The sequence below is a fragment of the Sturnira hondurensis genome, unplaced genomic scaffold (assembly GCF_014824575.4).
Source record: "Sturnira hondurensis isolate 20B ecotype Veracruz unplaced genomic scaffold, ASM1482457v3 Scaffold0021795, whole genome shotgun sequence".
Taxonomy (NCBI): domain Eukaryota; kingdom Metazoa; phylum Chordata; class Mammalia; order Chiroptera; family Phyllostomidae; genus Sturnira; species Sturnira hondurensis.
In genome coordinates, this window is record NW_028094426.1 from 7,904,911 (window position 1) to 7,917,244 (window position 12,334).

Consider the following 12,334-nt stretch of genomic DNA (forward strand, 5'->3'; position numbering starts at 1 on the left):
CCTTTCACTCTACGATACTCTCATGTACGCTGTCTATATCATCAGTGATGATAGCTTTTCAAAACATGTCAGCTCTGTCACCAGCATCACAGGCTGTTCCAATGGAGGATTCGAGCAGTTTATTTCAAAACAGGTGGGAAAATATTTTCCCTTTTTTTTCACACAGAGACATGGATATACAATCCCGCAAAAATTTTAACTCTACTCATTCTAGATCATGTTCTTAACAAAACATTATCAATACATACACACAAAATGAGAATTATATTAAGGGAATACCATTTTGTTTCATTTGTGGAAAAAAATTTTTTAATATGTTGCCAGTATCTCTTATATGATTTTATAAACACTGAACATGGATGACAAAAACCTTGGAAGAAAAGCTAGTTAATATTGTGAAAGGCAATCAGAATTCCAAAGAGGATAACATACTCAATTAATAAGCTAACAGTAAGAAGATGCAATTTAATTGGGACACATTTTGTCTTTCACAGACTAGGGAAATACAACCACTCAATTATAACACAAGGAAGATAATTTTACAGGTAATTCACATGAAAATAAATCAGCTGTTCTAGTTATGCTTGACCTAATGATGAATCAACAAGGTGACATGCCTGCCGAAAGATTTACTTCATTACCGCTAGAAAGTTAAGAGTTCCACCACATTTTCTACATACATAATCTGAACCGAAGTTTAGTTCGGAGTAACACCTGAACTTGACAAACTGACTTTTCACAAAGGGAAGCAATTCAATTATTAATATACTGTCAATGCACTCAGAATAGTGTAATAGGCATTATGTTCATCTTGCTATCAAGCTATGTGTGTTAAAATCGTGGTTCTGCCTCATTTCCACCTGTAACCATTATTGAATTATTCAACTTCCAAGGGCCTGAGTTTCTTCTGTAAAATTAGAATAGTAATAATTATAGGGTTGTTGTAATGATTAAATAAGGCCAAACATTAAAAAGTGCCCGACAGAGAATATGGATTCAACTTTAGCTAATTAATTTTTATCTTTCACACAGATCTTTCAGTTTATGAGAAACAAAACACTGCACAGACCCAGATAACTAATAAATAAAATTAAAAACTCATAAAACTATGGGAATGGTATATATTAGTTGCCAGATGTAGTTTTCATTCATATCTTCTAACGAATATGTGGCACATGTGAATTTGTAGAAATCCATAAAATGTTGCTACTTGAAATGCTAATGCTGGAGTGACTGTGTCACTTGGTAGCTAATTTACTTCTCTTACTCATCTTGCAGTGCTGTTCTGATCTATTTATCTCATGTAATCCTCAGAAACTCTGAAACATAAATCTTGTATTCATTATATTCATATATCACTAACATTGCTAGAATATGTTAAGCGAAATATTGCAGTAGTAGAATTAACTTTGTGATAAATTGGATGTGAGGATCAACAGAAAGGTCGGATTTAAATGGTATCAAAACTTCATACTTGGGAAACCAAGAGTACGGGTTGCCATTAACTGTGGCAGAAAACACAAGCAAAATAGTAAAATTTTTGGTGGGATTGTTATGCATATAGTTTTAACACACAAAGCTTGAGCTTCCAAGGGGACAACCAAGTAGATGCAACCTTCTGATAGGGGCAGATGCCATGGAGATTTCAGCTCCAGCAGCAGCTGTACTGAGAAACACGCACACCCAGAACACACAGTCACGTGAACACTAAATGAACTATAGGAACTTCCGCCAAGATGGAGGCATAGGTGGAAACACTGTGCCTTCTCCCACAACCAAGTTTGAATACAACAAAGGTTTGGAGAAACAAAGACACAGCCAAAAGACAGAAAATTGAATTATACAGAAGTCCGACTACATCTAACCATTCAACGGGGACGGTAAGAGGGGCAGAGCCAGCAGCGAGCAGGGTTGGGCAGGACAGGGCCCCCGACCCAGGCGCGCAGACAGACGGGAACCAGTTGGGGTGCGGGGCAGACCGTGGGCGCATATTCGCGCACAGTGAGACAGACCACGCAGGCCCCAGGGGGCGAGGGCTGACGGCGGTGGCACACTCCTGTGCAGTGGGACGAAACGTGTGGGCCCGGTGACCGCAGCAACTGCGGCACCGGTGAGGGCCCTGGCGGCAGGTGGCGGACAGGACGCCATAGTCCCTCTTTGACCCCGCCCCCACATACAGTGTCACAACTCAGCGACTTAGTTGCCCTTCGGCACCGGTGAGGGCCAGGGCGGCAGGCGGCAGGCAGCAGACGGGATGCCAGAGTCCCTCTTTGATCCCGCACCCACATACAGCGTCACAACCCAGCGACTTAGTTGCCCTGTTCTAGTGAACACTTTAGGGCTCTGATCCTGCTATGGAACAGGCACGAACAACCCGAAAGATGGCACAAGAAGAACTCAAAGTCCCAGAGCCAATAACTCTAAGCGACCGAGAAATTGCCAGCCTCTCAGAAGCACAATTCAGGACACTATTTCTCAGGATGCTCACAGAACTGGTTGATTATAGTCACAAATTAGAGGAACAAAGTTACAAATTAGAGGAACGTGTGAGGGCTGGACTGATTGAAATGAAGGGAGATGCACAGGAAACCAATAGTGATGGAAAGGAAACAGGGACTCAAATCAATGGAATGGACCAGAAGGAAGAACAAAACATCCCACCAGAAAGGAATGAAGAAATGAGAATTCAAAAAAATGAGGAGAGGCTTAGGAACCTCCAGGACATCTTTAAACGTTCCAACATCCGGATTATAGGGGTACCAGAAGGGGGAAAGAAACAGCCACGAGTGGAAAACTTATTTGAACAAATAATAAAGGAGAACTTCCCCAGTCTGGCAAAGGAAATAGACTTCCAGGAAATCCAGGAAGCTCAGAGAGTGCCAAAGAAGTTGGACCCAAGAAGGAACACACCAAGGCACATCATAATTACATTAGCCAAGACTAAAATGAAGGAGAGAATCCTAGAAGCAGCAAGGGATAAGGGGACAGTCACCTACAAAGGAGTACCCATCAGACTGTCAGCGGATTTCTCAAAAGAGACCTTACAGGCAAGAAGGGGCTGGAAAGAAGTATTCCAAGTCATGAAATCCAAAGACCTACAGCCAAGATTGCTTTATCCAGCAAAACTTTCATTTAGAATGGAAGGACAGATAAAGTGCTTCTCAGATAAGGTCAAGTTCAAGGAGTTCATCATCACCAAGCCCTTATTATATGAAATGCTAAAGGGACTTATATAAGAAAAAGAAGATGAAAAATATTAACAGTGAAAGGACAGCAAACACACAGTTATTAACAACCACACCTAAAACAAAAGCAAACCAAGAAGACAGCTAGATCAGGAGTGGAACCATAGAAATGAAGAACACATGGAGGGTTAGAAACAGGGGGGTGGGAGGGGGAGAAGAGGGGAGAAGGCACAGAAAATAGCATAGATGGTAGGCAGAAAATAGATAGGGGGGAGGGCGAGAATAGTGGGGGAAATATAGAATCCAAAGAACTTGAGACACGTGGTTATAAACTAAGGGGGGGAGAATGGTGGGGGAGGGAGGGTGCGGGTGGAGGGGATAGAAGGGGGGGAATAGAACAACTGTAATGGTATAATCAATAAAATATATTTAAAAATAAAATGAACTATAAAAAAACATACATGTGTAGCTTAGCCTAAAACACAGAAAAGATAAATATCAGGGTGACAGAAACTGAAATAGGAAAATTAGACCAGAGTAGTAGCTTCAACATTGGTGTTGCAATGGTCTGGCCTGGGGGAAATTATCAGATTGGTTTCAGGCCCTCAGGTTTTGAGATTGGTTTTACAGCTCACAGTGAAACAAGTGCTGAAATTTTAGACCCAAACTAGTTGGTATAGGTAGGGGAAGGGTCAGCGCTGGAGCTCTGGTCTTGAAGTAAATTCCTGACATTGGGTAGATTGTCATCTGGACAAGATGGAAGAAGAAAAACCGTGCTTACTGGCCAGCAGAACTTTTGAGGGAGCTTTTCTCTAATCAGGGGCTTTGAGTAAAGAAAATGATTACCTAAGTAGTTGTGTTATGTGTAGCTGTACTAATTTATACAACCCACATGAAGTATTCATGCTAAAAATCGTGCCAGACTATTGTGAATCTTTGAGTTACTGAAAACCAATAATCGTGCTGTGATGTTATTTTGTGTGACATGTTCCAAGTTTATCTTAGGAAACACTTGATGCCTCATAGACTCTGAAGGAGTACCATTCTAATATTTTAGATATTAAGCTTACCTTAAAAATATTCGGGGCATTGGAGAAATTTGGTGGCAAATGCTTCTCCTCTGCATCTTTCTGGAGAATAAAACAAGACAGTATAAGTTTCCCTCTACCTTCATTTAGCCATGGTAGAGACCAAAATACAGCGTTTAGACAGCCATGTGACAGCTTAACAATTTTCAGGTATTACATAAGCCTTAATACATTTCTATTTATATTTACATCCTGAAAATTATCAAATTTAGTTAACGAGTTTGGGGAAAATTGAGGATTATTTTCTTTCCAGGTTTAATAGTTAGTGCTATTATAAGTTGCTTGTTCCTTAAATAATAAAAATAGTCTTTGGAATTCCATTTCAGCTTAAAATATTCAACTTTGTTCCCACAGTAACAATGAAAAAGAAGAAAATATGCAAAATCATTATTTTTTCTGACTCTAGTATAGTTTGAGGTCACAAGGTAACTAAGTATACTGAATTCCAAAGTAATAGGCTACTTTGAGGAGAGATGAGGTAGACAGTCTTTGACCTTTGGCAGAGCACGGGAGAAAGAGGTGGTCACTACATTAGAGCGTGAGAATAAATCAGCTAAAATTTTAACAGATTCTTAAAAGCTAGGTATGAGCTAGTATGTCGATTTTGAATATTTGGGAATTCAAGGACTTCACATTCCACTTGAAGATCTTTTCCGTGGACACCCACCAGCTGTTCAAGGGAAATATTAAAGGCGATGCTGGAAAATAAAGGTCCGTGCAGTGGTGCAGGTACGTGGTATGCATTTGTGTCTATGGGATAGGCACAGAGCCCTGCTTACTTCTGTGAAGTCTTCTCTTACAAGAAGTAAAAGCATTCATTTGCTGGTTGGTGGGCCTAGGAAAATGGTGACCCTAGGAGACTGAGAATACCCTCTGTCATTCTGATTCCAGGCAAAAGTTTTTGCTTTTGGGGGTGGGGGGGAAGAGAAAGAAAAGCAGTTTACCTCTAGGGGAGAGGCAGTTATAACTGAGACTCTTTGCTGTTGAGAAAAAAACCTCATCAGCAAAGGGCAGGAGACCTTATCTGGAGTCCTGATCCTACATGGATACCAGATCCAGTCACAGGCCAGGTACTGATACTGATAGACAGCTTGTCTGGACCACTGGGGGCAGGCTGAGGGGGGGAACAGGAGGGGTCACCGTGGGAAATAGAGCTAGGCCATGAGAAATAACCTGGGAGCAGCATGTGCACCCAGTCACGTTCTTTGGAGACAAAGATTGGAAGTTTGAGTAATGTCTTCAGAACTGCCCAGGGCCATGGCAAAGACATCAAATTTCACAGTGCAGTGCCAGGTCCCGAGGATGTAAGGCCACGTTGTCTGGATAACTGAGCATGTACATTATGGACACTCCACACCTGGTGCGGAGGTCCTGATCTGGGCTGCAGATGCCCCGTCCAATCTGCTGAGACCATTCTTGGTGCTGCTGGAGAGGTTGTGCAGAGGTTTCCAGGATCCCTTAACTTAAGCTTTTGGTTTGGTCACTTTCCATCCACGGGCCCTGGGTGTGGGCAACTTGCTGCAGGTGGGGACTAGAGCATGAGAGGTAGAGTTGCTGGAGCACCAGTGGAGTCTCCCTGCCCCCTGGCAAGATGGCACCAGGGGGTGGTCCTTACGGAGCACGTGCAAGGCTAACAAGGTAATTGGACAGAGGAAAAAGTTCTCCTATTCCCTCCTGATACCAGATTGGGGGTGGGACCAGGGGAGGGCAAGCACATGGGTCATAGAGTCACAGTGGTGGCAGGAGGAGGTGCTGGACCAGAGAGGCAGCCAGCTTAGCCTGGGGAAAGAAGGGATTGGTTGGGAGGTGGACCCCTCAAAACGCACAAAAGTTTAAGAAGTCAATTGGTCATTCTGAAAAAGTACCTGGCCCTTCCCATACCCCAAACAAATATAGTCCCAGGGGAACAAAGAAACACTCTCTTGCTCTTTGCTCACTGATTGGAACCTGCACTTGGAAAAGGCAGTGGCCTATTCTTAGTGGCCATATGGCCTGCGCCTCTAGGAGAGAGTCTTTCTTTCTCTCGCTGACTTAGTGAAACATTGGCTGATGTGTTCACATGCTACCATGTCCAGGAGCATGCAGACTTGTGGCTCTAGCAGCCATAGGGCCATTGCCAGGCAGGCGTCACACGCAGTCTTCAGGAGGGAACCTGAGGAGGTACCACAGCTTGGAATAAGCTAAGCTACCTGGATGACCACTTAGCAACTGCCACAGGCTCCGAAGGGTGATACTGTAAAATGGAGTAAGAGCTCTGGGTACTGCCTTTTGTTTTGATCTTGCTAAGAATAGCTGGGTTTTACCTGGGTTTTGAGGGGCATCAGCTTTGAGAAGGAGAGTTCCCCATTCCCTCGGGTCATTCAGCACCTGAATATGAACCTCCTTCCTTTCTCACCTGCCTCTGCCTCAAGAGCTCCCTCTCTTGGTGGCAGGCAGCCATATCCCCATTTTTGTTCAGTAGCAATACCACTGGGAGGAGGGGCAGAAAACCCTCCTGTACAAGAGTATAAGGAAAAGGCACATGCAGAGGGTCAGGAATTCTCATAAAGTTCCAGTCTTGAGATTTAAGAGCACAGTCTGCCTAGGGCTGTGGTTGATCATTACAACGTAAAACTCCCTTTACCCAACTACAAAACATTTGATTCTATTTTCACTAATAAACAAGAGAAAAGTATGTGAGGGAGAGACAAAAATATTGAGAAGGACCTAGGCATAGACAAACAGGTACTGTAGAAAGCAAACAATGTTACCCTACCGATTATTATGTTAAATGAAGTATGCTGTCCAGAGAAAGGTAGATACTGTATAGTCTCACTTACATGTGGAAAGTCATGAACTAAATAAACTAGTGAACAATAGAAACAGAAGCATGGATGTATGGAACAAACTGACAGCTCTCAGAGGGAAAGAGAGATGGGGGCCTGGATGAAAGGAGGTGAAGGAATTGAGCAACACACACACATATAACACACAAACACAGACAACAACAGGGTGACAGCAAGAGAAAAATGGGAATGGGGCTAGGTGGAGGTGGGCAAAGAGGGGATAAATTCGGATGGAAAGAGACTTTGCTTTGGGTGATGGGTGCACGATGCAGTGTGCAGGTGATGTTTTGCTGAATTGTGCACTTGAAAACTGTATTGTTTTGTGAACCATTGTCACCCCAATAAATTCAATTAAAAATAAAAAATTAAATTTCTAACTAAAATCCTCTCTACAAGGAAAACTCCAGATAACTTCAATGATGAATTCTTTCAAACATTGAAGGAAGAAATAAAACCAAATCTAATCAAATTCTTTCAAGCTACAGAGAGTGAGAATACTTCTCAACTTATTTTCTAAGGCCTGCATTACTCCAATGTCAAAATAAAACCACAACATTACAGGAAAATAAAAATACAGACTTATGGCCCTCATAAATATAGATGCAAATGTCCTTAACAAAATATTAGCTAATAAAACCAGAAATTCATGGAAAGGTTCTAAATTCTCACAAAATGTGATTTATTTCAACAGTGTAAAAATATTTTTAAAATATGAAAAGAATAAATGAGAAAAACCATATGCTCATCTCTACAACTATAGGAAAAGCATTTGACAAAATTTATCACCCATTTATGATATAGACTCTTAGCAAACTAGAAATAGCAGAAAACTTTCCTGACCTAGTAAAGGGCATTGAGCTCCATATCATGTCTACATAACCTCACAATAACTCCATAGTAAATTGTGTAAAACCACATCTTTGCTTCTAAGATTAACAATGTGGCAAGGATTTTGTTTTATCACTTGTAATAAAATTCTATTAGATATCAAGGCAAAAGAAATTTGTATTCATGGTTACACAATGCCTAAGATGGGAGAGATTTAATACAAAGAGGGCTTGGGCACTCTTTGGTGTTATGCATATCTTGATTTTATATCAATTTTATATCTTGATTTCTATGGTGGTTGCATTGGTATGTGCATTTTCAAAACGAGTCAAATTCTATTGTTAACTGAGTGTATATTATATAAATTAAACTTTGAGAAGGTTAATGTAATAATAAGACATCATAATGAGAATAAAAGGACAAGCTAGCAGAGATACTTATAACACACATAAGCAAAAAAAGAATAATTGTATGAATAACTTCAAAAATCTATTGAAAAAGATAATGAAATGTAGGTCAAGGGACAAAATGTTGGAATATGTTAAATTACAAAAATAACAGTTTGATGTTACCTTTAAAAAAAAGTAAAGGATCATGAATTTATTAGTAGTCAGTAAAGTGAAAATTTAAAAGTGAATGAGACATCATCACATTTACCTCCTCCCGTAGGTAAAATTTAAAGTCAGACTATATCACACATGAGTGAGAAGAGGAGCAATGGAGATGCTCACAGTATTGTAAAATGTCTGAGACCTTATTGGAAAAATAACACCTTTGGTAGTACAAGGTATTTGTATTACCTTCTAAGTTTATGATGCTAGACATATACCGTAGAAGAATCCTTGATATTAGTCTAAATGTACACAAACAATAGAATATGTAAATAAATAAGCTTCACTCATCTAACTGAGTACTGTACAGCAATGAAAATAAGGAAATCACAACCACATGGGACACAGTGGATAAATCTCCAACCGAAACAACACTGTGTTGAAAAGGCATATACCTCAAAAAGTACATACACTTTGATTCCATTTAGACAGATATTAAAAAGAAGCTTAGTCCTTAAGATTGCTAATGGATGCACACTTTGGCAGTGAAATGGGAAAGAAAAGCAACAAAATACCTTTAACCAAAGGATACCTCTTGGTAAAGGAAAAGAGGTAGAAAGTGGCATGCAGTCAGATCCTGCGAGCTGGCGATATTTTGTTCCTCATCTTAATGTTTAATGTGAATGCCTGCACTTTTATTCTTATTTAGTTTGTAAATATTGTTATATGTTCCCCATGTGTTGTATAACTCACGGCACAAACTCCAAATCAAATGCCAGATCATGTTATTCCTTTGACAGAACCTTTCACTGCTTTCTTTCTCACTAGGAATACAAATTATGTTGGCTAAAGATTACCTTCCTTATTGAAGGGCTACTTTCACTTTTTCATTTTTCTTTTTCTTCATGTCTAGGAGTGTTCAAAATGTAATAGGTCTGACTTTGAGTGGTTTCAGTCTGCCCTTTATTTCTGCTAAGGTAGGCTCCAATCCTGCAATTGTTCTATTTTTCTCATGACCCGATTTTTATCTCTTCTCCTTGACTTCTATTGTGACCCTTCAACTGGCCCTTGTTACTGATTTATTTTTTCTCATTTTTAATGTTGTTTTTGCTCCTTTTCTACATTTTCTTACATTCTATTGGAAATGAAAATTAGTTTGGTGACATTTTACTCCTGGATCCTGTACAGTCCTCTACAAAGTATGAAAAATAGTAACTCGGATAGCAACGAAGCAACACTGTACTTGTCTTTCCTTGAACACCTTTAATCATCCAGATACTATATTATATTAGGCACTGTTTCAGTAATTAAAAAATACTATTATATTTTATGGTATTGACTTTAGTGATGAATTTTGTGAACTCTAGAAAGGTCAAATAAAAACTTCCATCGCTGGCAGAGGGTTGACATATGTGTCTCTCTGACTTTGGAATCTCTGCTCTGAAGGTAGTTCTGTCCTTTCTGTCAGTGTTTAAGCTCTGTCTCAGACTGGGACTTTTGATGTCCAACAGATATGATTGTTACTGGAAGAGCTTCAGTTCCAAAAAAATAAATACATAAGATTCCTCTGTGCCCCTTTTCTTCCTACTTATATATGGGATTTTCAGTCTCTGTCTAGAGTCTGAATACAGCTAGAGTTGGCTTTTAGGGAAGGAAAAGTATCAGTTAAGTAATATTTTGCCTTCCTTATTGAATCACTTGAACTTGACTAATAAAGATTGCATATTCTTCTGGTTATCCAGTCAATACAGTTTATGAGTCACGGGCTAGATAGTAAAGAGTTTGGAAGTTTTTAGCTCTTTTCAGACCAGGTAGAGGTTTCACAAAGCTAAACCACATTGCGAAGCATGAATAGATTTTCCTGAACCCGAATCCTTATAGTTTATAACTAGCTCACCAGTTACTAGAGTCTAGTGTTAAGTTTGTCATCAGTGATAGGAATTGCTAACTTTTTCTAAAAATCCTACTTGACATTTGAATAAAAATTTTAGAGATTATATAATAGAGGCTCCTAGGCATATACAACTTTGCATCAGAGATTCATCCTCTCATCTAGCTTCAAACCTGGCTTTACACTGCTTTTCTCTGTATAAATCCCACTCTATGTATGCTGTGTATGTGAATATGCTGCCTCTTCAACTAGAACATCAACTTCAGAGCATGGTTCTAACTTCCATTTCTCTTCATTCTAATGAGTAAATAGTTTAGTGATTTGCCTTAAGTAATACATTAGGAAAACTTCTTTCAAGATGCTTAATATGAAATTAAGTCACGTTTAAAATATGGTAGGTAATCATTGCTGAAGAAAGATAATATTTGGAAACTTAAATTATCTACATTGATATTCAATAATATTTATGCCATATTTATGTAGCCTGCATATTTGTTCTTTTTTCAAGTCATGTAATGATCCAAGTTTTGGAAACATAAAAATGTAATTTTCAACTCGATACTTTTTTTGGCATTGATGAAATGCTACTTAATGCACTTGTCAAATAAAATGCAAAATTGTGAATTGATAATGTCAGAGTCTTTCCTCACTTCTCAGATATTTTCTATTGATTATGCTTTACAGGCAGAATCTCATTTTAAAAGCCCATTGTTTTCATGGATATCATCTGGAAAATTGCAGACATTGTGGCCTATTTATAAAATAATTCAGATGTGAGTGATGATAATTACTTGCCAGTGATGTTACAAGGACACTATTTCTTTGATGTTTTGCCAACTTTTATGTCATGTTCTAAAAATTTATAATAATCAATGGTTTCTTTCAAAGTGGAAATATTGGATTCCTCATGTATGAGTAATATGTCCAAACTTCTATTTTTGCAAAATAAGAACTGTTAACAGATTCTCAACAGTTCATGTGTGTGTGTGTGTGTGTGTGTGTAAAAAACATCTATGATGCATGAATAGTAATGAGACATCTGGTACTTAGATCATTAAAATTCATCTATGAGTGCTTTACCATAGCTTTGAAAGTATATCTACATGTATTCAAGATACATAACTGATTTGGGAATGAAGCCTTAAACTGTCCTGGTCCCTGGAAAGTTTGAAATTCTACACTAGAAAGAATGACTATCACAAAGATGAAGAATCACGATGAAAGAAGCAGTAATTGCGACACTTTCATGAGACTTAAAACAATCTAATTTTGAATTATTTTTACATTCCACATTTAAAATTCCCAGATTCAGGCCAGACTCAAGGAAGGAAAATGAAATTAGAGTGAGAGGATCACACTTGAGGAAGGAACGTAAGTCATATGTTTGTCTTCTCCACGCCTTTAAATATTCATGTGGAATTCACACACAAATTCGGGATCTATATGAGGAAATATAATTTATTTTCAGAATCCTTTACTGTTCACTGGTGTCAGAAATAGTTACTTAAGATGTATGTCACTTTATATGCATATCTGGAGTCAAGTTATTTAATGGAAAAATTAATCTTCACTTATTTTAAAACATTGTTATACAAATTTCTTTAATCATATGATACTTTCCCTGTGGAAGATGAACACTTTTCTGCCAGAACAACTTATAAGAAATGATCTATGTAACAGCGATTATAATTTAGATGCCCAGTTGATGCTTGGTCATCTTGGACTGAATCCATAATTTGCCCCAGCAAGCTAACTTCTCTCTTCACTATTTTAGTGCATTGATGTTTTCAACTGGTCAGTCAATAGCCAGGAATCTGGAGGAAATGTAGGCAACCTGTTCTTTTGTTACCCATAGTACTTTATCAAATCTTATAAATGACACATCTTAACCTGCTATGAATCTGTTCTCTCCTGTCCATCCCTATATTAGAACTTTTGACAATGCCCCCAGCTTCTCTTTGGGCTA

General features: G+C 38.9%; 1 protein-coding gene across 2 annotated transcripts in view; it reads right to left on the reverse strand.

Annotated features, from left to right (window-relative positions):
* The window catches only part of PIK3C2G (phosphatidylinositol-4-phosphate 3-kinase catalytic subunit type 2 gamma), a 268,609-nt gene that overhangs the window by 200,296 nt on the left and 55,979 nt on the right, over positions 1 to 12,334 (reverse strand). For both annotated transcript variants that reach the window (XM_037033809.1, XM_037033810.1), the window contains one exon: positions 4,256 to 4,315. In XM_037033809.1, the coding sequence (XP_036889704.1) occupies positions 4,256 to 4,315 (60 nt within the window). The remainder of the gene's footprint in view (positions 1 to 4,255; positions 4,316 to 12,334) is intronic.